At 33.0% G+C, this 26,248-nt stretch overlaps 2 protein-coding genes across 2 annotated transcripts in view; both read right to left on the reverse strand.

Annotated features, from left to right (window-relative positions):
- The window catches only part of LOC100184707 (ATP-binding cassette sub-family A member 1-like), a 35,798-nt gene extending 13,678 nt beyond the window's left edge, over window positions 1–22,120 (reverse strand). Inside the window, exons 1-30 of the mRNA XM_026835495.1 lie at window positions 21,983–22,120; window positions 21,627–21,720; window positions 20,941–21,091; window positions 20,267–20,400; window positions 19,650–19,765; window positions 19,023–19,211; window positions 18,443–18,613; window positions 17,667–17,779; window positions 17,337–17,440; window positions 16,862–17,034; window positions 16,030–16,203; window positions 14,413–14,515; window positions 13,315–13,426; window positions 12,426–12,632; window positions 11,309–11,423; window positions 10,833–10,940; window positions 10,341–10,450; window positions 9,529–9,640; window positions 8,832–9,013; window positions 8,150–8,365; window positions 6,620–6,850; window positions 5,917–6,143; window positions 4,791–4,924; window positions 4,351–4,482; window positions 3,568–3,697; window positions 2,837–2,957; window positions 2,340–2,470; window positions 1,657–1,770; window positions 1,164–1,193; window positions 171–324 (exon numbers count right to left, since the gene is read on the reverse strand). Coding sequence (XP_026691296.1) covers window positions 171–324; window positions 1,164–1,193; window positions 1,657–1,770; window positions 2,340–2,470; window positions 2,837–2,957; window positions 3,568–3,697; window positions 4,351–4,482; window positions 4,791–4,924; window positions 5,917–6,143; window positions 6,620–6,850; window positions 8,150–8,365; window positions 8,832–9,013; window positions 9,529–9,640; window positions 10,341–10,450; window positions 10,833–10,940; window positions 11,309–11,423; window positions 12,426–12,632; window positions 13,315–13,426; window positions 14,413–14,515; window positions 16,030–16,203; window positions 16,862–17,034; window positions 17,337–17,440; window positions 17,667–17,779; window positions 18,443–18,613; window positions 19,023–19,211; window positions 19,650–19,765; window positions 20,267–20,400; window positions 20,941–21,091; window positions 21,627–21,720; window positions 21,983–22,045 — 4,151 coding nt within the window. The 5' untranslated portion in view covers window positions 22,046–22,120. The remainder of the gene's footprint in view (window positions 1–170; window positions 325–1,163; window positions 1,194–1,656; window positions 1,771–2,339; window positions 2,471–2,836; window positions 2,958–3,567; window positions 3,698–4,350; window positions 4,483–4,790; window positions 4,925–5,916; window positions 6,144–6,619; window positions 6,851–8,149; window positions 8,366–8,831; window positions 9,014–9,528; window positions 9,641–10,340; window positions 10,451–10,832; window positions 10,941–11,308; window positions 11,424–12,425; window positions 12,633–13,314; window positions 13,427–14,412; window positions 14,516–16,029; window positions 16,204–16,861; window positions 17,035–17,336; window positions 17,441–17,666; window positions 17,780–18,442; window positions 18,614–19,022; window positions 19,212–19,649; window positions 19,766–20,266; window positions 20,401–20,940; window positions 21,092–21,626; window positions 21,721–21,982) is intronic.
- Window positions 22,115–25,007, reverse strand: LOC100183123. Its single transcript, XM_002122812.4, has one exon. The coding sequence runs from the start codon at window positions 24,892–24,894 to the stop codon at window positions 22,801–22,803; it is 2,094 nt and encodes a 697-aa protein (XP_002122848.1). The 5' UTR covers window positions 24,895–25,007; the 3' UTR covers window positions 22,115–22,800.
- Window positions 25,008–26,248: the final 1,241 nt, after the last annotated feature.

Raw genomic sequence — 26,248 nt, forward strand, 5'->3', positions numbered from 1 at the left:
TAATATGGTAACAATAAACTAACAATTTCATTTTACAGTGAGAATTAGAAATATATTTTATGGAAACGTAAGCGATAAAACTGAGCTAAAAATATTTTTTAATATTTAAATTTATTTAAGCTTAAAAATTAAGATAAATAAATATGAAATTAAGAAATATTGCCAAGTACCTTGCGTGGTGGAATCTTTTGACAAAAAGGGCAAAAAATTGTTGTCGAACTAATTTATTTCCTTCAACTTTGTAAGCTCCTTTGCCCTGAGAACCATCATCAAGTTCCAGTTGTGAGCTATCGTCTAAGACTTCAGATGGTTGGTCGTCATGTACTGTGGGGGTAGGTGGTATTAGTTAATAGATTGAATAAATGCTTTTGGGGGGAAAGGGTAATGAGCCAATTCTGGTCAAATCCCAGGTCCTCAAAAAGAATCCCGCTCGTATAGAATAGAAAAAAAGTTTTTCCCACATGGCAGGGCAATGGACAGTTGTTGTAGCTTGAGTGCCATGTTTCATGCACTTCATGTCTGCTAATGAGTTGCCATTTATGCATAAAGAAACACACAATAATGGTAGCATTGAATATAATATCCTATCATTGTGTGTGTGCCCTTTAACCATTTAGCCAAAGGTCTGGAATTAATATATTAAACATGATACTTGATTTTTGCTTTACTAAGAAATAGCAATTTTGACTAATACAGGCCACAGTACACCAGGATTACAGTACAAATGAACTGGTACAGTAGTAAATGGGAGGATAGTAATTAGTAAGGTGGCGAAAGACATTTTTATCACATAATAACCAAATATCCTGATTGAGTTTTAAACATTTTACAACGGTCTATGGGAGTTGTGAGGATACGGTTTTATAATTTGTTGAATGTTCTTTGTTTACTACTAAATGGGATGAGAAAATAGAACGAAAAATGTCCCATTCTTATCCCACCCTACTATATATTAGGTCAAGTTTAGATCTTAGATTGACAGATGACAGTTAAGTCAGACAGTAAATAGATATAAATTATTATAACACTTATAGAATATGAAATTTAAATTAAGCTTTGAACACTATGCCAGCCTTGTAATTAAGCAACTCACAAAACAACACACAAGATCGTGCAAAATTGTAAAAAAAATTACAAAATTTGCGAAAATTTTTCCCACTTACCCAGCGGAGAAGTAGACATTCCAGAAAATTCTGCGAAAGAAATCATGCTTGATTGCAACAATAACATGCCAGAAATACAAAAGGAATTATTAGGAGTGAAATTATGCACAAAAACTAAAGACCTCAATGTGTAACTTTTTTAAAACGGAAATTTTTTTTTTCAGCTTTTGATATTAGGGTTGCATTTCCGTTAAGTGATACATTTGATTACAGAAATATAAGTTATTTTTGGAGGAATTATGTGCATTGCATGGAAGAAAACACATAACAAAGCGCATTCAGTTTGAATGCAGTGCTTATAAATTAAAATTAGTAAATAAAAGATAACAACTTTGAGGTTAGTCATTTTCTGCGACATTTGAAAAAAAAACCAAGTTGACACTTAGTATACACGCATTCAATATTCCAGAATTGAAATCGTATTAGTCAATTTTAAAATAAAGAATTAAACAATTAAAAGCAGATTGCATGCAATGGTTGCAGGGGGAATTACCTGAACTAATACTCCGAGAAGTAAGTCGGGCACGCACTCCACGTCGCATTTCAAACTCTGGTGTTGAAGCTGGGGTGATGGAAGCTTTGCGACGTTTTGGAAAACAACTGCAGCCTGTGTGCGGGTATGACAGTTTTATGAGTGTTATTCGTTTTAGGCATTGGTTTAGATCTAAGCCCATGGCCCATTACTACATGAATGTATATTTTTTTAAATTAATTTTTTTGCTCTCTTTCCCCACCAGGTGGTGGAACAATAACGATCAAGCGGGATTGTGAAACAATTTTACCCAAACAACATAAACATAGGGTTACAATCCTTTACAAAGCAATTTTCCCCAAACGTGTTAGAGTTTAGACCATAGGGCAGTACTTGGATTTTGTAAATGTTATTCTGGTAATTTAAAAAAACCTTACTGGCAAATTTGTTTTGCATGGTAAAGAAAACAGTCTTTAATGAAAATGGTTACAAAATCCACACAAAATAATATTTTGCCGTTTCATATAAAATTCTTATAAAAATAACAGCTTTATAGTTGTAAGACTACATTAAATTATCATCTTACATTTAGTTAATTTTTTATCACAACGTCATACAAATCACACTAAGTGTTTTTCTATGAATTATTAGCAAAACTCCATCTTTGCTTTATTTTTAAAAAGGAAATTTAATATTAAAATCACATTTTTTATTCTCATCTCTTCCTTCATCAATATTCTGTTCAGCAACATTGAGAAATATTTCCTCCAAACTTGTATCAGTCAACCCATAGTTAACTTTGGCATCGTCCAATTTCTCAAATAACTTGACATAACTGAAATGAAAAAGGTACAGAAATTTTAAAACTGTAGAAGTTTTTTGCGAAAAAAAACAACATTTTTTAGTTTTTACTAAAAGTTTTGCAAAGCTAGAGTTATATTGTATGTGGAATAACTGGAATTTAAAACAAAACTGAAGTTCTGTCTAAAGAATGAGTGAAAAATAATGTATACATAAGTATATACTATATAAAGTTTAATAATATTTTTGTGTACAATTGGCTTACACAACCAAGGAAAAAAAAGTATAAATTTAAAATATTTTTTAATTTAAATTTTTTAATTTAAAATATTTATTTTTTACAATAGTTAAATAAAACGTGGTTTATTTTAAAACATAAACGTTACATCATAGTAAATACCTTCCATCAGCTTGAGCAGCATATGGTAGAACGAAAGTAATTTCCCGTCCATTTTCTTCGTAAAGTTTTGCCCCAGATACCATTTCCATTACCATGTGTTCATAATGTGTGGATTTTGGCTCTGTAGGTTAAAAAAATAAAAACTATAAAATCTAAATTTCTCTTTGTAAGGTATTTAAAAAGAGGATACAAAATATATACAGATTTTAAATTTAAAAAAAAATTATTTTAATTATCGTATAGTATGAAATGTACCAATACTTGCATTGCAAACTTGTGGTCGTAAATAAACAAAAAATGTGCTAGTAGAAAAACCATTTTAAAGGCAATAAATCAAAAGATGCCCAATGAAGATTAAGACATCGCAAATCCAAAAATGACAGAACAGCTGTTTTATGAAACAATTGTAAAATCTATGTAATATTTCCTGTAAATCTTGGTTGATAATAAAAGAGTTATAACTTGAAAGCGAGTATGGGGTACTTTAACAAATTATGCTTTTTTGCATTTTATTTTTGTTTTAGAAACCAAAATAAAGTAAAAAAAAACAAACAATTTTTAGAAACTAAAATATAATATGACGAAAAAAAAAATTTTACAGATCAAAATAAAGTTAAAAACAAGCAAAAAAACTTTTTCAGAGACCAAAATAAGGTATAAAAGAAGCAAAAAAACAGAATCTATAGACCAAAATAAAGTATAAAGCAAGCGAAAATTTGAGTGATATGAACCTATGAATGAAACATCATGAAGAGTTGATGGAGTGGATGCGGAGGACACTGCTGTGGAAGAGGAAGGAGCTTCGGACACAGTGAGGGATTGTTTCGAACTAAAACTTGACTCAAAACCTTCATCAAGTTTCTGTAAATAGTTAAATGTAACGTGCATAAGGTGGTAGGCCAAAGTAGAATTAATCGTTACTGAAAAGTGCAAAAATTATTTCACTGAAAAGGCAGACAAACTAATTTTTTTGCTGCATTAACTAGTTAACTAGAAGTTAACATTAATTAGCTTAAAGAATGACAGTCCGAAAAGCAGTATGTGAAAGCGTGGGTGTATGAAAGCTACATAAATAAATATTTAAGTACTAGTTTTTGTGCTGCATTAACTAGTTAACTAAAGTTAACCTTAATAATGATAGAATGAAATCTGTAGCACAAGATGTTGCTTTCAAATACCTAGCGCTGCTGTCTAGTCCGGAGTTAAAACACAAGCGGACAGTTTTATATATCTTGCGCTTGCTTAGAACTATTCGCAGTATACAACTTAATGATTTTTTTGCATGCAGCATTGAAAGTAATTACTTTTTATGCTTCTAGCTACGCTTTATCATAGCTAGCAGCATAAACAGAAATTACGCAATACAAAAAAATTTAAAAAAAACACAAAAAATAAAAACCCACTAAGTTACATACGTGGTAACTCATAAGCGGGCACAAGGTGTAGAAAACAGAACACCCATGTTATAACATTCATCCATGCCCCGTCATTCAATTATTCACATAATGACTTACCGGTAGTGGTAGTTTCTCAGGTATGGGACTTGCATCTGAAGCTTCTTTATCTTCCTTTATAAGGGTCAAGTAATACCCAACACCAAAGCAACTTTTCAAGAAAAGAGATGAACCACAACATTTAAGTTTGCCCTAATAACAAGATTTAATTAAAAAGCATAAGAAAAATAAATAAGCATTTTTAATTGAAAAACTATTTTTGACAGTTTCTTTTGTAAAATTTGTAAAAGATTATCTTAAAAAAGGCAGATAAATAACAGTAGTAAAATAAAGTTGTAAAACAGTAGCCTAATATGAAAATAATGAAAAAACAGCACCAATTTTTTATATTCAGCACCAAATGTTGCAAAATACTTAAATTGCTTTTTTCATAAACAAGTTAAACTTAATCAAACCACACTTTTAGATGTAAAACAACATTTTTTTTATTATTTCCTTACATGAGAGATAATGGCAATTCTGTCCCCGAGTAAGTCGGCTTCATCCATATGATGTGTGGAAAGTAAAATGGTTCGGTTTTGTTTGTAATGCAACAATAAGTCCCATATACCTCGTCGAGCATAAGGGTCAACACCTGAAAATAATTTGACATTTATGAATTGAGATAGGGCGGGGAAAACATTTATATTTTTAGGACAAAAAGCTGTTTTTTTAAATAAAGTGAAACACAAAAGTAAAAAAAGTATAAATATGTTTTTATTTTTAAATTAGTATTTATTTTTAACAATAAAACATTATCAAACAGTTTGAAAATTGTACTAATTTTACAAAATAGAAATATTGTATTTTTGTAAAAGGGTTTTTATACAGTTTTACAACATAAAATATTGGCCACTCTCACTAATTGAATGAAAAAAAAAACCTACAGAGAACAGAGTACAGTTATGGTCAAGTAAAACAGAATTAGTGACGCTCTGTGATAAATAATTTATTACTAAAACAGCGGTGTTATAGCGGTGTTATAACTCAAAAGCATGATAATAAATAAAGTGAAACTTGTTGTGCCTGTACATTATTTATAACAGAACAACTATAATATTCCTTTTTGTATTCAAGAGACAAATATCTATTAAGGGGAAACCATGGGACCTGGAGATCAGAAATTGCGCACAACTACCCAACTAGTTTAAATGATGATCAACTTGGTGGAGACCATATTAAAAAAATCATATTTCAGTAACTTTTAAGACAAATGTACTCTTTGTCCTAGTAAGAGTGTCAAAAAGCGCCTTAGACTCCTTAAAAAAACATTGCAAATTCTGTTATAAGAAAAGTTTAAAGTAACTTTTCAAAGTGTATTAAGGTGGGGGAAAATGGGACACATTTAGTACACATTCTCTGAGTATTCTGATCGAGTTTTAAAGAATTGACAACAGTCTATGTGAGTCGTGAGGATACGATTTTATAATTCTCCGAATTTTGTTTGGGTACTACACAAATGGGACCAGAAATAGAATACAAAGGTGTCCCTTCTTCCCCCACCCCACTATATTACAAGTCCAGTTATGCTTTGAGTTTACATGTGATACTCCATACTTAGCTTATGATTTCAACATTTTTTTTCACCTGCAGTTGGTTCATCAAGCACCACACATTTAGAGCCACCCACAAAAGCTACGGCAACCGACAACTTCCGCTTCATTCCTCCAGATAAATGACGAGAGACCTCATTCTTCTTATGAGGAAGTCCCACGTCTCGTAGCATGCTGTCTGTTTCTTCTTCACTTTGTACCTTACCACTGCTGGCTCCTTTTAAACCAGCGTATAACTGCAGGTGCTCAAGAACTGTCAAACTGTGGAAAAAATTTGTCTCAATTGTAATTTTTTTAAAGTTTTTTCCTTAAGATCTTTTAAATTATAAAAGATTTATATTTTTTAAAAATATTTATTGGCTAATTGACTTCACTAAGAATAAGTTTGTTTCTAAAGGTAAAATTGTTGGTATTTTTGGAACATTTTTTTTGCTGACAATTCGTACACCTATTAGTGACCACTGAATTGGAGCAATTGTTGTTAAATGCGACAGGCCTTGGACACTTAATCTTTAAGTTAGATGCTGGTTCCCTAAGAATTAGGTCTCGGCGCCAAACCTATAAAAACTAAAATACGTCAAACAGGTCATATCAAAACTGAATAATCCTTATTTTGTAACAGTTCATACAATATTAACATAAAAAATATAAAAACAAACACACTTATTCTTCAAACAGAACATTATGTTGTATTTTAATTATTTGTTTGTTTATTAAAAAAGTTAAAACATACTTACTCTCCAAACAGAACATTATGTTGCGGACAGAAGCCCAACTCGTGTCTAATTGAATCCATATCAGTTCTAATGTCGCTGCCGTAGATTTGCGCAGTTCCACCACTAGGTGGGAATAACCCAGTGAGCATCGACATAGTCGTCGTTTTCCCCGCACCGTTATGCCCAAGAAACGCCGTGATCTGGCTTTCGTAGAAGTTAAGAGACAAATCGTCAACTGCCACTTTTCCATTGCTGAAAAATAATGTTGAATATACTTAATGTATCACATAATACCCTGGGTTTTTTAACGCATAAGAATACAGTTATTTTATTTCTTTCCATTGCTGAAAAATAATGTTCAATATACTTAATATAGCACATATTAATGCCCTATGCTTTTTAACGCATATGGATACAGTTATTAACTTTTTTAGTGCTGAAAAATAATGTTGAACATTCTTATAATAGCACATATAATACCCTGTTTTCTATTTGTGTGTTTTTTAACAATAACGCACAAGGATACAGTTATTCATCGTTTCCTATTGCGGAAAAAAAATATTGAACATTCCTAAAAAAAAAATTGTGAAAAGGTTACATAGTTTGGTGTAAATTTGATACGGTCAGCACATAATACTTTATGTTTCTTAGTTGTGTGTTTTTAACAACAACGCCTTTAAATTAGTTAAAAATAATTTTGATCATGTTATTTAACATGGTTGTAGCTTTAAAAGTGTGTGAAGAAGTTAATTGGAACCAACGCAAATTGTAATATGATATTACAAAGTAAAGTATCTTCCCGGCCGAGCTTGGACAGAAGCCAAAAAACATCATTCGTTGGCACCGCACGAGAACCAGAGTTTCATTACGGCACTTTTCACGAGAATAAATTCACAACGATTGCTTCGTTTGTTAGGTGTAGAATGTATGCTACCGCATGCGTCTTCCTTTATTTCCTACGCCCGCGCAGAGCGTAAAAATGTGACGCTCATACACGATGTTTCGATCTCGTGGTTCGTTGGGCAGTGGGCATTCCTCCCGATTGTTACGTAATGAAACGTCATAGTTAATAGTTATGTTGCAATAAGACATGTGACGTAACAATTAAGCGCAAAATGTCAAATTGCAGCACGGCAATGTTTGTTACTCCAGCGACTTCGTTAGCTGATTATTACGAACACGCGACGAACATAAAACATAAGATCGCAGCTTTAACAGCCGTTTCTATGTGGTGATGGTTAGTAATACGCTTTATAACAAGATTTGGTTGCTTGGGTGACAGACGCACGTAAAACATATTACGTCCGGATTTTTAATAAAATTAAACGATCACCGTCCGGATTTACAAATTTTACAATCCTGTACAAAACGCTGCAAAAAAAGCGGGAAAATCGGGATCATAATACCACAACTTGCTAAATGATTAAAACCTTACTAGGAAACATTTAGACTGTACCTTCTTTTGGTTGGGTATTTTAGGTTAAGGCATTAGTCGTATTAAAAAGTTTCATTTCATCATGTATGACAGTCAAGTGGCTTCATAATACATACCTGTAGACTTTCTTTAAGTTTTTTATAGAAACTCCAAGTTTCAGATGTGTTGGTTCATTTTCCAATTTCAATTCTTCGTCGCTTTGTTGACGGAAAGCAAGATGAGAATCCCTTGTATCTCTAGGTTTAGTGTTGCCACACCAATAACTTCGATGCAGGAAGAAGTTCCATGGACGTGGAACACCATACTGACCTGGAAACACTGCTTCGATGTACCTGGGATTAACAATAGGGGGAATTACAATGACTCAAAGCAAGCAATTGTAAACACAGAATGGTCTACTGTTGTTGTTGGTAATACCAGGAACTTAAACTACAATGGTTGACATAATCTATGGACTAAAAAAGGAACAAAAGAACTTTGTTTACCATTATTCTCTGTGCTCAATATGCAAAAAATGTGAGCAATAATACAAAATCTACACACAAAAAAAGAAAAAAAAGAAAACAACAATCCTAAGACGGTACCATTACCTTTCTTTAACACTATTCTTTCTCCTAATAGGAAAATGCAAAAAATGGTACAAAAAGTTTCAACAATGGTACAAAATCTACATACAAAAAAATGTAACAAATGGTACAAAATCTACACGCAAAAAAAACGTAAAAAAATGGTAACAAAAATCTAATTTCAGCAAAAAAAAATAAAAAAATCAAAAACAGCACTAAAACAGCACCATACCATGTTAGTATGAGATATATTGCAGCGTCAACCAACATCATAAGCATGGAGAGGAGGAAATTCATTCCATCCGAGGGATCGGGACTTTTGTTCCAGTTATAAAACTGAATTCCATCACCTGACATTTCATATTGAGATATATACCCAGCTCCGTAACCAAAAGATACAGTTGACAGAAGACACTATAATTTAGGAAATTAAAATAATACATGTTATTTTTTGATACAAATTTTTGGGGTAGTGATGGCAAAATTTGATACGTATTTTATTTTGTAAAAATCCAATAGAAGACATACTACTATACTATACAACTGTATTTAAAAAATAAATGGATTTTTCAGGTAACAAGTTTACATTATTATTATACTAAAGTTATATGTAACCGTATAACGAGTGTAATACCTATAATACAACAACAATTGAATGCTATCCACACAATACTTTGTGCAATATTAACATACACTGTTTAAAACCTCTATATTTCATAGTATACATGACATAATAACATTAGATATAGTCAAAAATCACAAATGTAAGAAACAACGAAAAAATCCCCAAAAAATAATCACCCACAAAGTAACATACATGGTAACTCGTAAGCTAGCACGAGGTGTACAAACACCCGTGTGATAACGACTGTCGTTTTCCGGCCACAAGAGGATAAAGTAAGTTACATTCATTCATTCATTTAACTTACTGCAACTAGTTTTGTTGATAATGTCATCCGGTCCTCCCATGCATAAGCCATGTTGTATGGAATGTAAAGGACAAAGTAGATGATTCCACCGCATGCAGCAGCTAGATTGGCCCTATGGAATTGTGGTAAAAACATAAAAAAAATAGGTTATAATAATTTTACATATAGTAGGGTGGGGGAAGATGGGTAACCTTTAGCACATATTATCCGAATATCCTTATCGCGTTTTCTCTGGGAGTCGTGAGGATACGGTTTTATAATTTTTCGAATTTTCTTTATTTACTACCAAATGGGACGAGAAAATAGAATGAAAAGGTGTCCCATCTTCCCCCACTCTACTATATACTATTTTATGGGGGAGAGGTCCTACGGCATGGCACACCAATGTCACCCTTGCCAAATAACACATATGCAGTCAATGATACCACATGCAGCAGCAAGATTGGCCCTGGATAGAATCGTGGCAAAAAAACATAAACTATGCAATAAGTTTACGTATATTCTATTGCCCATTGCTGAGGTCCCCTGCCATACTAAAGGACATAAGATTTAGGCAAGAGTTGACCCATTTTCCTGACACCCATGGTGTTACAACCCATTAGTGGCCACTGGGTTAAAGTAATGTCATATAACACATATACAGTCAATGGTATTAGTAACGCGCAATTAACTTGGCATTTTTTGGTTAGGATACAATGGCTTAACCACTAAACCAGGGCACCAAATAATTTTACAGATAAAAAAGGTTTCTCAAAACCTAGTACATGTTTTATAATGTAGATTTTTTACTTGGTAATTTGGAATTTTTTTACCTGGAAAAAAAGCAACTGATGAGAAAGCATTGCGATATTGTGGCGATGGCAAAGCAACACAGCCACAGCATTACAATGAACATGTTGCTGTATGGTGTCACATCTCCAACCTGTCACATTATAGCATATTATGTAACTGAGAATAGTGTGTGTGTGTGTGTATCACAGGTTGTAGTCTACACTTATTTGCTCTTTAAAAACTGAGCTATTGACTACTGCTCATAAATTTTTAACAACAAAACTTTATGAGAATTTTTAAGAAGAAATCTCTTTATGCTTAAGAAAAATGCACACATAATCCCGAGGATTTTTTTAACCATATAAATTGTTGATTTCAGACTTTTAAAGTACTTTTTAATTTTTATTCTCTTATCAGGATAATCACACTCAAACACATATAGTGCAAAAATTACACACAGTATATTTGCAATAAGAGCTACATTACACCTATCTATTAAAACTAGTTTTTGTTAAAATTCCTTTATTTTATACCTTAAGTACCATCAGAAGTAGAAGTATTGAAACAAACATGAGAATGAATGAATTAATGAACCAAGCCACCCAATGCACCCCGTTACTTAGGCCCATCATTTTCATAACCTGGGTCAGTGAAAATGTTACATTATGTGCAAACCGAATGTGCAATAAATAAGACAAAAATGTCATGTGCGAAAAAAAACAAAGAAAAGGCAATAAAATGTTAAAAATAATGGAATATTTAAAAAAAACATTCTTAAAAGTTTATTGATTAAAAAACTAAATCCAAGCAGAAACTCTAACTTGTAAAACAAAGTTTAAACGTTATATAAACACACTTATTATGTAAAATTTAATTAATATTAAGTTTATATGAAAAAGAAATGCAATAAAATAATAAAAAAAACACTTTTTAAACATTTCCAGCTTTTTAATGATTTTGACCAGTTAAAACTGGTTTATACAAGTCCAAACCGGTTTAAGATGCTCACCTCTTTCAGGCGCTGCTCTTTTTCATACACAATATTCTTAATGATGATACAAACAGAATATATCCAAGCCAGGGTCATAAGGAGGGAAAGAAGACCAGATAAATATTCCAAAAATCTTTAAAAATATAACAAATATATTAACATTGCAGTAATTATATAAAGAAGACATGCAATTTTGATTAAGTAATGTCATTGCAGCAATAATTGGTTCTGTGTAAAACATTAATTAAATATTTCATAACACCAGAATTACTTAAATAGTTTGCTCTTTAATATCCAGTTTTAAATTTTAAATACAAAAATAGACAATTGTTATTTTACCATAATTTTGTCATAAATTCATGGCACCAAATTATTGGTATAAATTTAAAAAGAAAAAATTAAGATTAAAACAATTAAAATATAGTACTGTGGGGGAAGATGGGACACCTTTAGCACATTATATCCAAATATTCTGATCGTGTTTTAAACAATTAACAACGGTCTATGTGAGTCGTGAGCATACGGTTTTATAATTCCTTGAATGTTCTTTGTTTACTATCAAATGAAAAGAGAAAATAGAACGAAAAGGTGTCCTATCTTCTCCCACCCTACTATATGTATTTTATTTTATAATGAAGCAGTTGACCTTAATTGAAATATATCCTGTTTTAAACTGCTCAAAATTAACCATTTTAATTGACACAGCAACACACAGAATTAAGGCAAACAAGATGGGAACCCAGGAATTATAGCAGACGTTTTAAAGTCGTGCTTTTTTCTCACTCGTCATATGTATAACATGGGTATGGAAACTCTTGCAAGTAATGCCCCAAGTAGTGGGGTAACCCAGGTAAGGGGGGGTTAGGGGTAATTCCCTCAATAATTGCTTGCTCTAGCATGTCTTGCAAAAATAGGAACCCCCCGTTATAATAATCCATATTGTTGGAGGTGTAGTCCGCCTCTGCGTCTGGCTGCCAATAGCTGTACAGGAAATAGCAGAAAATAAATATAAAATATTTTAAGCCACCAATGCAAAAGAAAAGTCTCTTTCAAACACCTTTGGGCAATGGTGTATAAATTAATAAATCTGAGAAAAAGTTCAATTTCTTTTGCATTGGAATTTTTTCCAAGTCACCTGTCTCTTGTAAAACAAGGATAAGGCATTAGTTGAAGGTATTTTCCGAGTATATTTTGGGAATTGGTATTACTAGTTGTCACGTTATTGTGCTGGTTGTGGAATTCTTCTACGATGGCATCTTCTAACATGTCTTGAATGTGCACGAAGCCGCTGACATAATACTTGACACGGCCCGTGCCACTTTCTGCACCAGGTCGCCAAAAACTGAACATTGATTGGAAATTGTTGAAATGAATATGATTTGCACACAATTAAAAATGAATATGATTTTCAAACTTTTTTAGTTCGGTTTAGGAAAAATTACTAGAGTTTTAGGAATTAGATATTTATGCTTTTTATTGTTCTTTGTTTGGTCATTTTTTGTGAACTCTGGGATAATTATGAAATAATTTAAATACGACTTTAAAAAATAATTATATTGTATATATATATATATATATATATATAAATGTTTTTCAAAATTGAAAAATCTAATTACACCACACATATTATTCATGCACAAGTTACAGGTTACAGGTAGGCAATTGTCCTTTTTGTGTTTGCTGGAGGTAATCATTTTTTTTGTGTGTTTGACTGATGAATAATTAAAGAAATGTCGAATTAAATGAGAAACTTACATTGGCGTGGTAAGAGGCATTGCACAAATACACTAAGCAATGAATTCGCTATTCCATAGGCTTAAACATAAGTTTGAAATACAAAACCAAACCATTGTCAATTGGACAAAGGTAAAAATATTTCGAAATTGAACCATACACAATAACAATGCACCAGCATGACAATTGTTTTTTTCAAACAGCCACACTGGCACAGTGACCCTACTGAGGTGGTGTTATACAACATACAGACCTAAATTGCTTCATAAATTATTAACCAGAGCACTTACAATCGTTGTACACTGGTAGTTCTAGTAACTGAACTAGCATCTTGGCGAATTTTGTATTTTAAAACCTTGGGAAGGGTTTTAGATGTCGCTGTAAGATCCGGAAAAACAATTCCTGTAAATAAATTGCTCTTGTATTTGCAGTAAACAAAAGCCGTAAGCCCAAGATCATATGACAATCATAGATTATTCATAGCCTTGTTTTAACGTCCTATTCAGGCTGCCTATGTCAGGGTAAACAACATTCAAGTGCAAATGTTATATGGGTTGGCATGGGGTAATGGGCCAATCCTGGCCTAAATCCGAGGCCCATGGCGTGCCACGCTGCTGGACCTCACTCACATAGAATAGACCAGTGGTTCTAAAGCTTTTTAGCTTGGGAACCGGTAAAGTTTCGAAACAAATTTTGCGGACCGGTGAACCTTCAAAAATCAACCCAAAATATAATTACGTCCAAAGTAGATCATGAACTCTATATTACGTCACAGTGCTGCAAATTACGGAACTGGCAAAGTTCTAAACCAGTTTAAAATTTGATATTTATTTCTTTAATTAGTGGACAATGATTGGCGGTTAAAACCCACATAGAATAGAATATATAGGGTACCAAATGAAGAAAACAGTTTTAAACAGATAGGGAATCTAAGACAGCAGGAATAACATATATCTTGCCATGAGCATGGGACACCCATGAGATCAGTTACTATTTCCATACCACAATAAGTATACAGCACAAACTTATTTTTAGTGATGACAACACAAAAACGTTACTGTACTAACTAATTAAAACCCATTTTAACAAAGGTTGTTGTGTTATAGTTCTTAGGTAACTATTCAGTTAATAATATGGTAGTATATTAGGATGGGGGAAAATGGGACATTATTATATATGTTTTCATTTGGTAGTAAACAAAAAACATTGAAAGAATTATAAATTGTACGACTCCCATAGATCGTTGTTGATTGTTTGAAACACGAAAAGGATATTTTGATATTACGTGATAAGGGTGTCCCATCTTACCCCGCAGAACTTTATATTAATATCTTTTTTATTTTTCACTGTAGCTGATTAAAAACAAAAATAACATTTTTGATACCGACCTCCCCATAGTGTTTTGTTCTTTGTTCTTAATAAAGCATCATCCACTAACTGCCATTCACTGGGATATCCTTCAAACTTGTTCAGATCAACACACCTGAGAACCTGAAGGTAAATATTTCATTAGGAATTACTTCATGGAAAAATCTGTTTTGGTAAAACTTTATGTAACATTCTTTTTGCTAGAACTTTATATAGTACGGTGGGGTTAGGCAGGAAACCTTTACCACATAATATCCAAATATCCTAATCGTGTTTTAAACAATTAACAACGGCTTTATCTAATATTCTTGTACTTGTTATAAATACCAATAGTATATGGTTTTGATATGAGTAACCTAAATAAAAGCATGGTAAATTGGTTCATATCATAAACACAAAAGATTAAGTTAAACTTTGGTGCAGGATATTGTTTTTGCTGTGTATTGTAAATCAATGGCGAAACAAACTGTAATGATTATTCGCATTAGAAAACTTCCAAATTAAGTAAGGACTGTTAAACTATCTAAAACGCTTTCAGGTTAAAGTCCAAACAAATATATATTGTTCCAGGAATAGGACAAACTGTGTTCTAAATTAAAGGTATAGAACACATAGACTAATCGCATTTTTACTCTCAAAAGTGCAAGTTTACAACATCTTTTTAAAATTGAATTCCAATGAATTATTAACATTTTATTGTCATACACAAGCTTTGGGCAAATATTATTCTAACACAATGTATATAGGTTCATTTAGGTTGTACTTTGTGGCCAGGCCAATGTCCTTGTGTTGGTGGATCATCAAATGACATGACAGTATTTAATAGATTTTGAGGATATTACAACATATCCCACTGTGTGCGTATATTTAAATATTAGGATACGGAGGCCATTCCAGTAATGACGTAATCATTAGGATTGCTTATGCTGCGTTATGTGCATTACACATGACTCTGGTTTATTGGAACAATTTAAGTATACAAGCTACCAGGCTATCCGTAATATTTAGTATACTGTTGAAGGTATAGTTATGGTTATACTATCACAACTACCATTATAAGTTTAATTGTGGGAAATATTAACAGCATGAATTCTGTATACCAAACATAATATAGTAGGGTGGGGGTATATAGGACACCCTTTCATTGTATTTTCTTGTTGCATTTGGTAGAAAGCAAAGAACATTTAATGAATTATAAAAACAATTCTTCATGACTCCCATAGACCATTGTTAATTGTTTAAAACACGATTAGGATATTTGGATATTATGTGCTAAAGGCATTTTTCCCACCATACTATCTATAACATATATAGGTTTACGCGTTATGCTGCAATTATGCTAATGATCATTACAGTTTAAAATAAACTTCACATAAAGTGTATAGCTAATATTGGCAATCCATATATATATATAGTAGGGTGGGAAAATATGGGACATCTTTAGCTCGTAATATCCAAATAACCCAATCGTGTTTTAAACAATTAACAACGGTCTATTGGAGTCGTGAGGATACATTTTATAATTCGTTTTTTCTTTTTTCTCTGTTTACTACTAAAAAGACCAAAAAACAGCATGAAAAGGTGTCCCATCTTCCCCCAACCTACTATATATCTACAATATACAAGTTAACACTTACATTGGTTATGAGCAATATTCCAGAATTTAATTGGTAATACAAGTCCTTCCATGTTGTTATACCATCGGTAGGACTGTAATCATTTGATAGAAAAGTTTTTAATTGCTCCACATTTGAAACTGATGTGTTGAACAAGGTGGCTAATGTGTTAAGAGGAGTAGTGTTCAAAATTGTCTGCAAAAAAAATTAAATAGAAATTGGTTAATGAAAATATATAGTTACTGGTATATAATGTTTGTAAATTGTCATATTGAGATATGGGTTCTACTGCGGAGTATTTATACATTAGAACAAAAAAAAAGTTACTGTATCTGTTTGTATGAACTAAATATATACAGTTTGAAGTACTGTGTGAGAATAAACCATGTGCTTTCTTGATAACACCCATGAAATAACTATTTTATTACTTTCATTCTTAACAGAAAAATGGTTAAAATATACAAATTATTATGCAAAGCATTATTTATCTGTTGAAACACAAACTTTAATACCACAAAAATACACTAGAAAATTATTCCTAAAGCACTGATGATAGTTTTAGAAATTTTAAATTTTCTGCACAGTTTGCCGTCATTATTTTAAATCGAAACATATGAAAATGTAGACCAAACTGACACCTATGTCTATTGAATTAAAAATGTAATAATAATGCTAGCTAGAGTACTGTATTGTGACTAGTTTCAATGAGTGCTACTTATATAGCATTTGCAATGTGATAAAAACACCATAACCCATGTTATATACTAAATCCTATCTATGTCATATATATATATATATATATAGGCTGAGATCTGTTACGTTCATATTCAAATCAAACATACACTTAACTTACTCTCAAACTTTGCACTGTAGCTCCACTTTCAAGCAAATTATAAAGAGCTGGTCCATTGGTTGACAACCATAGTTGTCCGAACTCTTGAACAATTCCAATTGTTTCAAAAGTTGCGTTTGCTCTTTTTATTATGGAGCGAACTAGGGGTGTGTCCGGTGTGTAGGGAATTTTTCCTAAAGGGATTTTTTTTTGATTTTTAATTCCTTTTCTGACTATAAACCTAGTACAAAAAAACTAGATGCGTAAAACATGATTTCCTGGTCTGTTTTAGTTTTAATATAACGGTCCATGTTTTATGCTAGTACTGTGCACAGTATTCATGCTAGAAAACTGTGTAAAGTATGTTTGTATTGAATAAAACAACCTTTTAATAGAATATTAACGAATTTTTCAACATAATATTTATGGTAAAAAATCGATCAAATGGCGTTTTTTTTATAGGCGTTTTTTTATAAAAATCTACTGTATAACTTACCAACTAACAGTGGTTTTAGAACTTGCCAAAGAAACTTAAATTGATTGTTGCTTTCAAGGACTGAGGTCAAATTTTGACAGAATGCTGTTGAATTGATGGGTCCACTGCAGAAGAATTTTATATTTGATCAGTTATATAAAAATAGACTGAAACGTGATTTGAAATAATTGTGTGTTAATATATTTTTACAATATTTTTTTTGCATAAAAAAATAGAAATTTGCATAAAACATTTTTTTCACTTTTTATGTTGCAATTTTTTTTACACTATACTTGCTTTAATTTACACTACATCAAAAAGTATGAAGTCATTCCTCATCAGTGTAATTACCTGGACTGAGAAGTCGTTAGAATTTGAAGCAAGCCTGACGTCAGGTTTTGATTTCCACCAGTTAACAAGGAAGAGGCTTGTGTTGTTTTAGTATGTGGGTGACCACAGAAGTCCTACACAGTAGGTGGTAAGTCAGTAACCAGTATACATATTTCAACGGTTGCGTCATATGCTTATGCATTATGTATGTGTGTGTATTTACGCACACTTTTCTTTCCATTGGAAGTTTAACTTGATGATAATAATTAAACATAAATGGCTCATTTGTCTGCTAGGTGTATGTTTATTTTTTTTCCAATTGCTTATTTTTTTCCATGCTTATTATTTTCCAATTATATGCAAATATGTTTTTAAGTGTAAACAAGTTTCAACAACTGTTGTTGTGTCGCTATATCCTGACTTTTCGTTTAAAACATTTCTAAATCTTCGCTACCGTAACCACAAAGACAAATAAAATTATCTTTATTATTATAAAGCTATGGCATTTTATCTTTGCATAGCTTACTGCTTATATAACATCTTGGACAAAAAAGTTTTACTGCCTATACTAAATACAGTAATTTTATATTAATTACACAAATATAAACACTTTGTAATAAAAAAAAAACAATTTACCCTTATAAAAATCCAAAAATTGTGGAATCAAAGAGACAAACAAAATTATTATTATTAGAAGCTAATTTTATATTAATTACACAAATACAGACACTTTATATTAAAAAAACACAATTTACTCCCATAAAAATCCAAAATTTCCTAACTTATATTAAACTTACATTAAATGAAAAATTTCCAGTAAATAATCCCAACCCTCCAGAAGCTGACTGGGATGATGAAAGCAAACTAGCTGCAGGTCCACTAATAGTTTGTAGCTGGCTGCTGTAACCAGTGACCCTCTTTAATACTTCGTTGAGGTTAGTCGAATTTTGATTAAGAAGAAGTCCAAGCTAAAAAAGACAGTAGGATTTAATTTACTTAATATGTAATTTATATTACCCAAGAAGCAAGAAAAAGGTTTAAATGTCGCAAATTGCGAAGACAACAACATGGACGTATTTAAGGGAATCTGGGCCCTGACCCTTTTTGTGAAAAATAAATTAACCATGCTTTATTGTCTCACATCACTTCTCACTTAAAGAAATGTTTAAAATAGAGTTGTACCCCCTTTGTAGGTTCTTGGACATGCCCTGGAACCGTATTGCCATTTAAGCCAAAGGTTACCAATATTTTCATTAAAACTGGCTACAATTTTACCATTATACAAAACAATCCAGTATATATATACATATTAGCAAAGTTATTCTAAAGGTAACACGTCCAGATACTCCAAACTAGATCAAGCATTAAATAACTTACTGGCTGAATGGTAACCAAGCTTGAGCCAGTGTATGAGGACAGCAATGCCAGTTGCGCGTCGGTTAAATTACAAAGTTGGTTGGTCACGGTGGTTGTATTGAATGTTGGTGGGAATTGGAATGTAAGTTGAAAGGTTTGTGGATTACACACAACTATACGCTGCTGGAGTGTCGCTTGTAGAGTGCTTACCTGGGAGAAAATTGGTGATTTCTTGTAAAGTTATGAGAAAATCATGAATAAAATATTTTAGTACGAGTGTAAGTGAAGTTACAAGTTATGGCATGGTTTTATAGTTATATAGTTACATGAAACATAAGTCAATACATGTACACTTTGACAGATTTATATAGCATATTAAATTACACAAAATAGACTTGAATCTTTAATGTTACTGTGTATGGGTTAGGTTCTTATCTTAGATAATAATACACCATGGGAACTGAGATTTGGAACTGAGTTGGTCCATTTCCCATGAGTTGGCCAATGTCTTTTATCATGTAAAGCCTTACACCTATATATATGTATATCTCTGCATAAAATGCTATAAATTGAATATTTGCTTTAAATTAGTTGTATTGAAAAAAAAATCATAAATAAATAAAATGTTCGGCAATTTAAAATGCTTACTTGTAGTAGGGCAACAGTGCTGTTCAATAATGCATCCACGGTTGCAGTCGGTAGACTCAGGTTAGTAGTGAGAAAATCAGCATATGTTGTTGCATTTGTGAGGACAGTGGAAAACGCTAAATAAATAAAATATATTGATTGTATTTTCAGTAGTACAATTCCAGTGAAACCAGTATAGACAAATTTTTTGGAGGGTGAAAAACATTTGTTTCACTACTGTATGTAAATAATAACTGTAAAATGTGTTTCCCCTTATACAAGAGACAGGAACCTTAGGGGCCAGTGGAAAATCCCATGCACTTGTAAGCCTGTTACTAAATTTTCCATGACATGATATTCTTATTTTCTATGACATATGTATTGGACTGTTTCTTAATTTTCCATAACAAAAAATTCTTACTTTCTATGACATATGTAGCATATTACAGGTTTTAACAGCTACTATCTAAAGGCCCAGCCTATTTTCAAACATTATAATGCTAAAATGCCCTTTAATTTTCAACGATTATTTACTAAAATATTCAATATGCTAATAATATAATATTACTAATATGCTTGCACAGTGCATTTTTACTACTAATATGTTAGTATGTTTATTGTGAGTACATTACACTCACCCACGCGTGATGTGTTGACAGACTGCGTGAGGTTCAATAATGCTTGTAGATCACTGTTTAATTGACCAGGGTTTGAGAGCACTGATGTATTTTGCTGGATGAGTTGAAATATTCCACCAAGAGAATTCAAAAGGCTGTAATTATACAAATTGAACCACTAGCATGGTATGACTGTTACCCCATATATATATATGACTTGCCTGACATACGACGTAATAATTACTCATAAGTGGAACTAATGACTAATAATTGGGACAGAAAGTAAATTGGTCTAAACAAAGCTGTGTTTACCGACAGCTTACAGTAAAACGCCTAGGTAAAAACTGCACATACAGGTTTGTAAAAATAGTTTTGAAAACAGACAAAATAAAAATAACCATCGATGTAATCTTGAGCAAGCATAAAACTACACTCTTTTTGAAAGTTGATATATAATACAGTAGGGTGGGGGAAGATAGGACACCGTTTAACTCTATTTTCTCGTTTCATTTGATAGTAAACAAAAAACAAGCAAAAATTATAAAACCATATCCTCACAACTCACATACACCATCATTAATTATTTAAAACGAACAGGATTTTTGAATATTATGGGCTAAAGGTGTCACATGTTCTCCCACCCTACTATATATTTTTTTTGAACACAATACAATACATGTTAACAATATACAGACCCATTCCCGTTTCCATTTTCAGGGGAGTTGATTTGTCCAGGCACCTCTGATGGCACCATCTTGCTAAAACAAGGGTTCTCCAGGTCACAAAGTAAGCTTTTAAACCATGGATACACACCAGCACTTGGCATAGCACGCCCTGGATAGTGACCTTAACAGGAGAATAAATCATGTGAAAAAGTGGAAAATATTAGAAATAATTGGACATTGGATATAAGCAATTTAAAATATAGTTTGATGTCATTATAATTAAAGTTAAAAATTAAAAAGGTATAAACTAGTTTTTCAAACAGGAATTTTAAGTTAAAGTTTTCTTTCTGGTCATTGGGGTTAAGAACCGGAGTTTCCTATTGTCGAAATCGTGTAAGCTGATAGGCTAATTTTAACTAATTAGCATCACGACACAAGCAGACATTCAATCAATCTTTTGGCAGTTTCGAAACCGTTTATTTTTAGATTGACAGGTTGTTTTAGGTAACCATACACAAAACTGTGTTAGGAGGAGGACTCCAATAACCTATAAAACTTATCCGCTATATTTTCAATGAAGCAAAAGCAATGTTTGTTTTTGGTTTATTCAAAGACATATATATGCCCAGTGTCACAAGGCTTTTGTGTTAGCTTATGGTAAACAATAAAATGGCTCGTCACAATGACATCAGAGTATTATACTGCGTTTAACTTACATTCTCCTTTTGTATCAATCGGTTGAGTTTTACGAATGGCGACCAGAATTGCGAAGAGAAAAATTGGCCATAAGATTTCTATTATAGTTCGTACCTGTAAAACAATATACCAAGAATTATAAATTTTATGATCCGCAATAATCTGACATAGTCTCTTGGCGTCTCAGACAAAACTTTGTTTTAAATAAAATATGTTACTTATATATCTTGAAAGGTTAGTAAACAAGTGTACAATAATATGAGTAATAGCCTATCTAGTATCTATACTCATGCTAAAAAAATGAATACAACAGTAACTGAGACATATGTACACAATAGAAAAAAAAATTAAAAAATATTCAACGAGAAAAACTTACTGGGTGTCTTTTCCTGAGTATAAAATTTTTCCACAGTAACAGATAAAGCTGTTTCCAAAACATAATTTAAAGGTCTTTATTTTACAGAATATGTTTCAAACTTATCATTCCTATCCTATTTGTACCGCTGGGCTAGTAACATGAAATCAAACATAATGTATGTACATGAGTTTGTATGACATTACTGAGAAAAATGAGTGTTTTACTTGCCACGAAATTTAACGTGGCCACAAAAAAATATGTTACCTTTGCATTAACAACCAATTTTTATTACCCATACCCAGTAAATAAAGAAGAGAAAATGGAATTCAGTGGTTTTAACAGCATAGCTAATGAAGAAGCTATGCACCAAACTAATTTAGAAAACAGGTAGTAAAAAATGGTTGTCCTATTATACCAATACAACTATGCACTATATTAACATTAACAAATAATTGGCATTTAAAAAAGCAGTGTTAGCATGTCTACAAATTACAAAGCCACTGTTGTAAATATATATGGTGGCTAAAATATGTAAATCAATGTATACGCATCTTTTTTTCATTGCTATTAATATTATATAGCGCTTTTATACATAATGTCTGTTTAAAATAGTTGTGGTATCACTGGCATGCATGATATTATTTGTATTATTGACTGTTATGTAAAAAGGGTATACTAAAATATTAGACTCTACAGTTCATGCTAGCATACACATACTCTAATGTTTAAACACATACATAAATTGAACCAACAAGAACAAAAAACTAAATGATCCCCAAAAGCACATTAACAAAACAAAAGAAAAAAGCGAGAAAATAAACAAAGTGGTTTTACATCTATAAACATCCTTCTGGAGTATTACAGTTTTGGTTTGAGCTTGAATTAGAATTCTGTTTTGAGAAAAATACTTTTTTCCTTAAGGTAGCAATAGGCATTGGCATCTGCTTGTATGGCTTGGAGGCCATTTCTTGGTTCACATTTATCATTATGCTCAGCAGGTCTTCTTTCTCATGGTATTTCTCAAGGCTGTCAACAAGAGTGCTGATAAACCAGCTTCCGTCGGTACGACTTCTGTAAGACAGGTAGCCTGGTACTGTAGAATGGCCAATCAAGAAGTCAGACTCACTTGGGAGTACTTGACGCCCATGGGAAGCAGCTCCGTCGCTTTCAACATCATCAACTGGAGCGGAATGTCCATCCATGGTTCGATCACCCTGGCAGGCTTGGAAGAAAAATATCTTCGGCTTGCCGGTTAAGCTGGAGCACATGCCTGGTCTGAAGGATTTGCTGATCTTGGATGTAGAAAGAGACAAGCCATCAACACCATACACACAGCCTGAGAGCCCATGAGACATGACCACGCACACAAAGCAGTCTTTGTCGGAATGGTCCTTTTTCGTGTACTCTTGAATGACTTTCTCCATTTCTCTCTGATCTAGGTCTTTGCGAACATCGAGGATGAATCCAAACTCTTTAAAAAGATTCTCAAGTCGTTCTGTATCGTTACCGCTGCCTGTACGGTCCTTTAACCCAACATTCGGAACTGGAAAATCCCGCTCTGTCATCTGAAGCCTTCTTTGTATCTCATCTTCATTAACTTGCCTTTCAAAATTCTCATTGTTAATGATGAGGCAATAACCTCTTCTCTCCATGGGGTATTTATCTAATATACCCATGGTACTTGTATCTTTTATCTCTGAAACCGGTGCCTTGGGCTGTGCTCTTGGGGGTGGGGTCTCAAACCCATTAGGATAATCACGAACCATCGGGGTACCATCACAACCCACATTATTGGTTGTGCCTACAATTGGATTTCCATTTGATGACACCCCAGAATACTGTGTTGGATATGGGAATTGATTTGATTGACCACCAGAATAATCTTGTTGGCGATTTAATTCAAGCGTTTCAGATGAACCAGCATTTTGTATTGGTACACTTGGCATAGTGGTACTATTGTTGCCTGTGTAATAAAATGATGGGTTTTCGGTCATTGGTTCGTTTTGACGATGTGGGTAACTGTAACTGTACGGAGCTGTGGACGAACCACTTGTTGTGTTTTGTTTCCATGTTGTATCTGATTCATCTACATTTTGAAAAGTTTTTTCTCGGTTGTTGTTGTGAAAGTTTAAACTTTGCTTAGGTGTTGTTGTATGGCTGCTGTTTTCATATTGACCAGATTGGTAATTATTGTATTGGTTATAACCGCCATTGAATGCGCGATGATTTTCCATGCTAACATACTGAGGTTCTAGTTTTGATGTATGGTTGTATTCTTGCTTGCTTAGGGAGTTAAACCCTGACGCAACGGGCAAATGAGAGTTTGGTTGGAACGCATTTGATTTTTGTTGATTTTTGGGCAAAGTGACGGTGTTGTCATTCATGCGAACTCTCTGAAATAACTTGTATGGTTTTTGGTTGTCAAGGTGTTGTAGGATGCTCATTATGAAGTCCAAGTCTCCTTCTGAGAGCAGGTCTTCCTCCTCCATGCATGTGAGCCATGAAAGGACATCCACTGATCTTCTAACATTAGCTTTGCTCATCTTTCCAGCACATAAACGCTTCAAAATTTTTAAATCTCCCTCTGTTAGTTCATCTGCAAGCATAAAACATACAACTCTGTAAGTCGTGAAGTTATTCTGCTGAGCTTGAAAATTTTCCTCGTAATCTCGACGGTTCTTTACACCGGGAAGTAACTTCAGGAGATCATGCCGATTTATCCTATACAAGACTTCAGCGAGAAATCCCAAGTCCCCCTCTTGTATCCATCCTTTTGCTTCAAAATATTCCATAAAATCCAAAGCTGTTTCCAACTCTCTGCTTCGCGGAATAGCATCTTTGCACAAAAACTTCATCATGGAGACATTTTCTCCAGTTAAACCTTCACATATTTGGTGCAACAATAAACGAAATTCACCTTCACTATCCATTGTAATTTGGTGAAAGCAAATTTCCAGAAGTATTATTTTATTTCATATTTTTATTTAATGTACAATTGTATCACCAGCTTCTATATAATCTGTAAAAATTTAACATTTAGAGAACATTTATACAATCAACGTATAAATATAACATAACTTTGATTTATTTCTTTGTCATTGTTTTATCTATCTCCGTTATCTATGTTTTGTTCTATTTTAGTCGTCTGTGTAATTCCAAAATTCATGTTTTCTGTAGCTAAGAAAACCCCACTATCTATCTACCCGCAAAACGTAATCTATAGAAAACTTAAGACCTGATAACCCAGAACCGTAAAACCTTTTAAAACGCAACCGAGCGCTAAGCAGTTCAGGTGGGGAATCACCTAACTTTTTTCGGGGGGACTTTATCGACGTCACAAAGTCACAAGATCAGTGATACCATAGATACCTGCTTTATTTACCCACCGTCGAAATTAACTCTTCAGACAAATTTATTTTTAGGATTTTAAAAGAGCTTCCTAAATATTAATTTGTCAGTTGTATCACATTCTAGGCACTTTTTACCGTGCTTTTTGGTAGACTTGTCCGGGGCCTTGGTATAGTGGTTAGCGCGCCTGCCTGTAACCCAGAGGTGATGGGTCCAAGGCTCGACGCTGCTACCATTGTGGGTGTATGTGTCCTTGGGCAAGACACTAAATCATCAGCCATACATAAAAAAAATCTCCAAAAACATAATAATCACCCACAAAGTAACATATATACATGGTAACTCATAAGCTGGCACGAGGTTTTAAACCCGTGTGATAACGACTATCGTTTTCCGGCCACGCGAGGATAAAGTAAGTTACATTCATTCATTCATTCATTCATTCATTCAGACTGTCACCTTTTTGATAGATACTTATCTTGCTTGCTTTCTATATGGTTGTCGGTGTGACAATGCTCTAAAACCAGTTTTGTGGTATCAAAATACTTACGCATCGAAATACATTATATACATATGAATCACCTCATTAAGTTATGCATAATGATAAAACTTTTGGGGGGCAATATCTCTCACATACGTGGCAGTGGTAAGCGCATTAAGAGAATAGTCAGGACTCGACCCACTGCTATCATAGTGGGCGTAGGCTATTTGTCTTTGCGAAATACTTGGGACAATATCTAAAATCCAGTGCTACCTGTGGGTTGTTTATATTACCGTACCTTAAAATCGAACGAAAATACATTAATCTGACAATTACTTATGTAGAAACTTTTGAGTAAGCGCACGGTGCATGAAGCACAACACTCACGTTGCTCTGCCACGCGGGTATAAACAATTTGCCTTCACACACTTAACAAAATATTCATATTCACAAAG

This window comes from Ciona intestinalis, chromosome 8 (assembly GCF_000224145.3).
Source record: "Ciona intestinalis chromosome 8, KH, whole genome shotgun sequence".
NCBI classification, from domain to species: Eukaryota; Metazoa; Chordata; class Ascidiacea; order Phlebobranchia; family Cionidae; genus Ciona; species Ciona intestinalis.

Bases quoted from the DNA above. Each gene is read 5' to 3' on its own strand.
- LOC100183123 (XM_002122812.4), bottom strand. From the start codon at position 24,894: ATGGATAGTGAAGGTGAATTTCGTTTATTGTTGCACCAAATATGTGAA.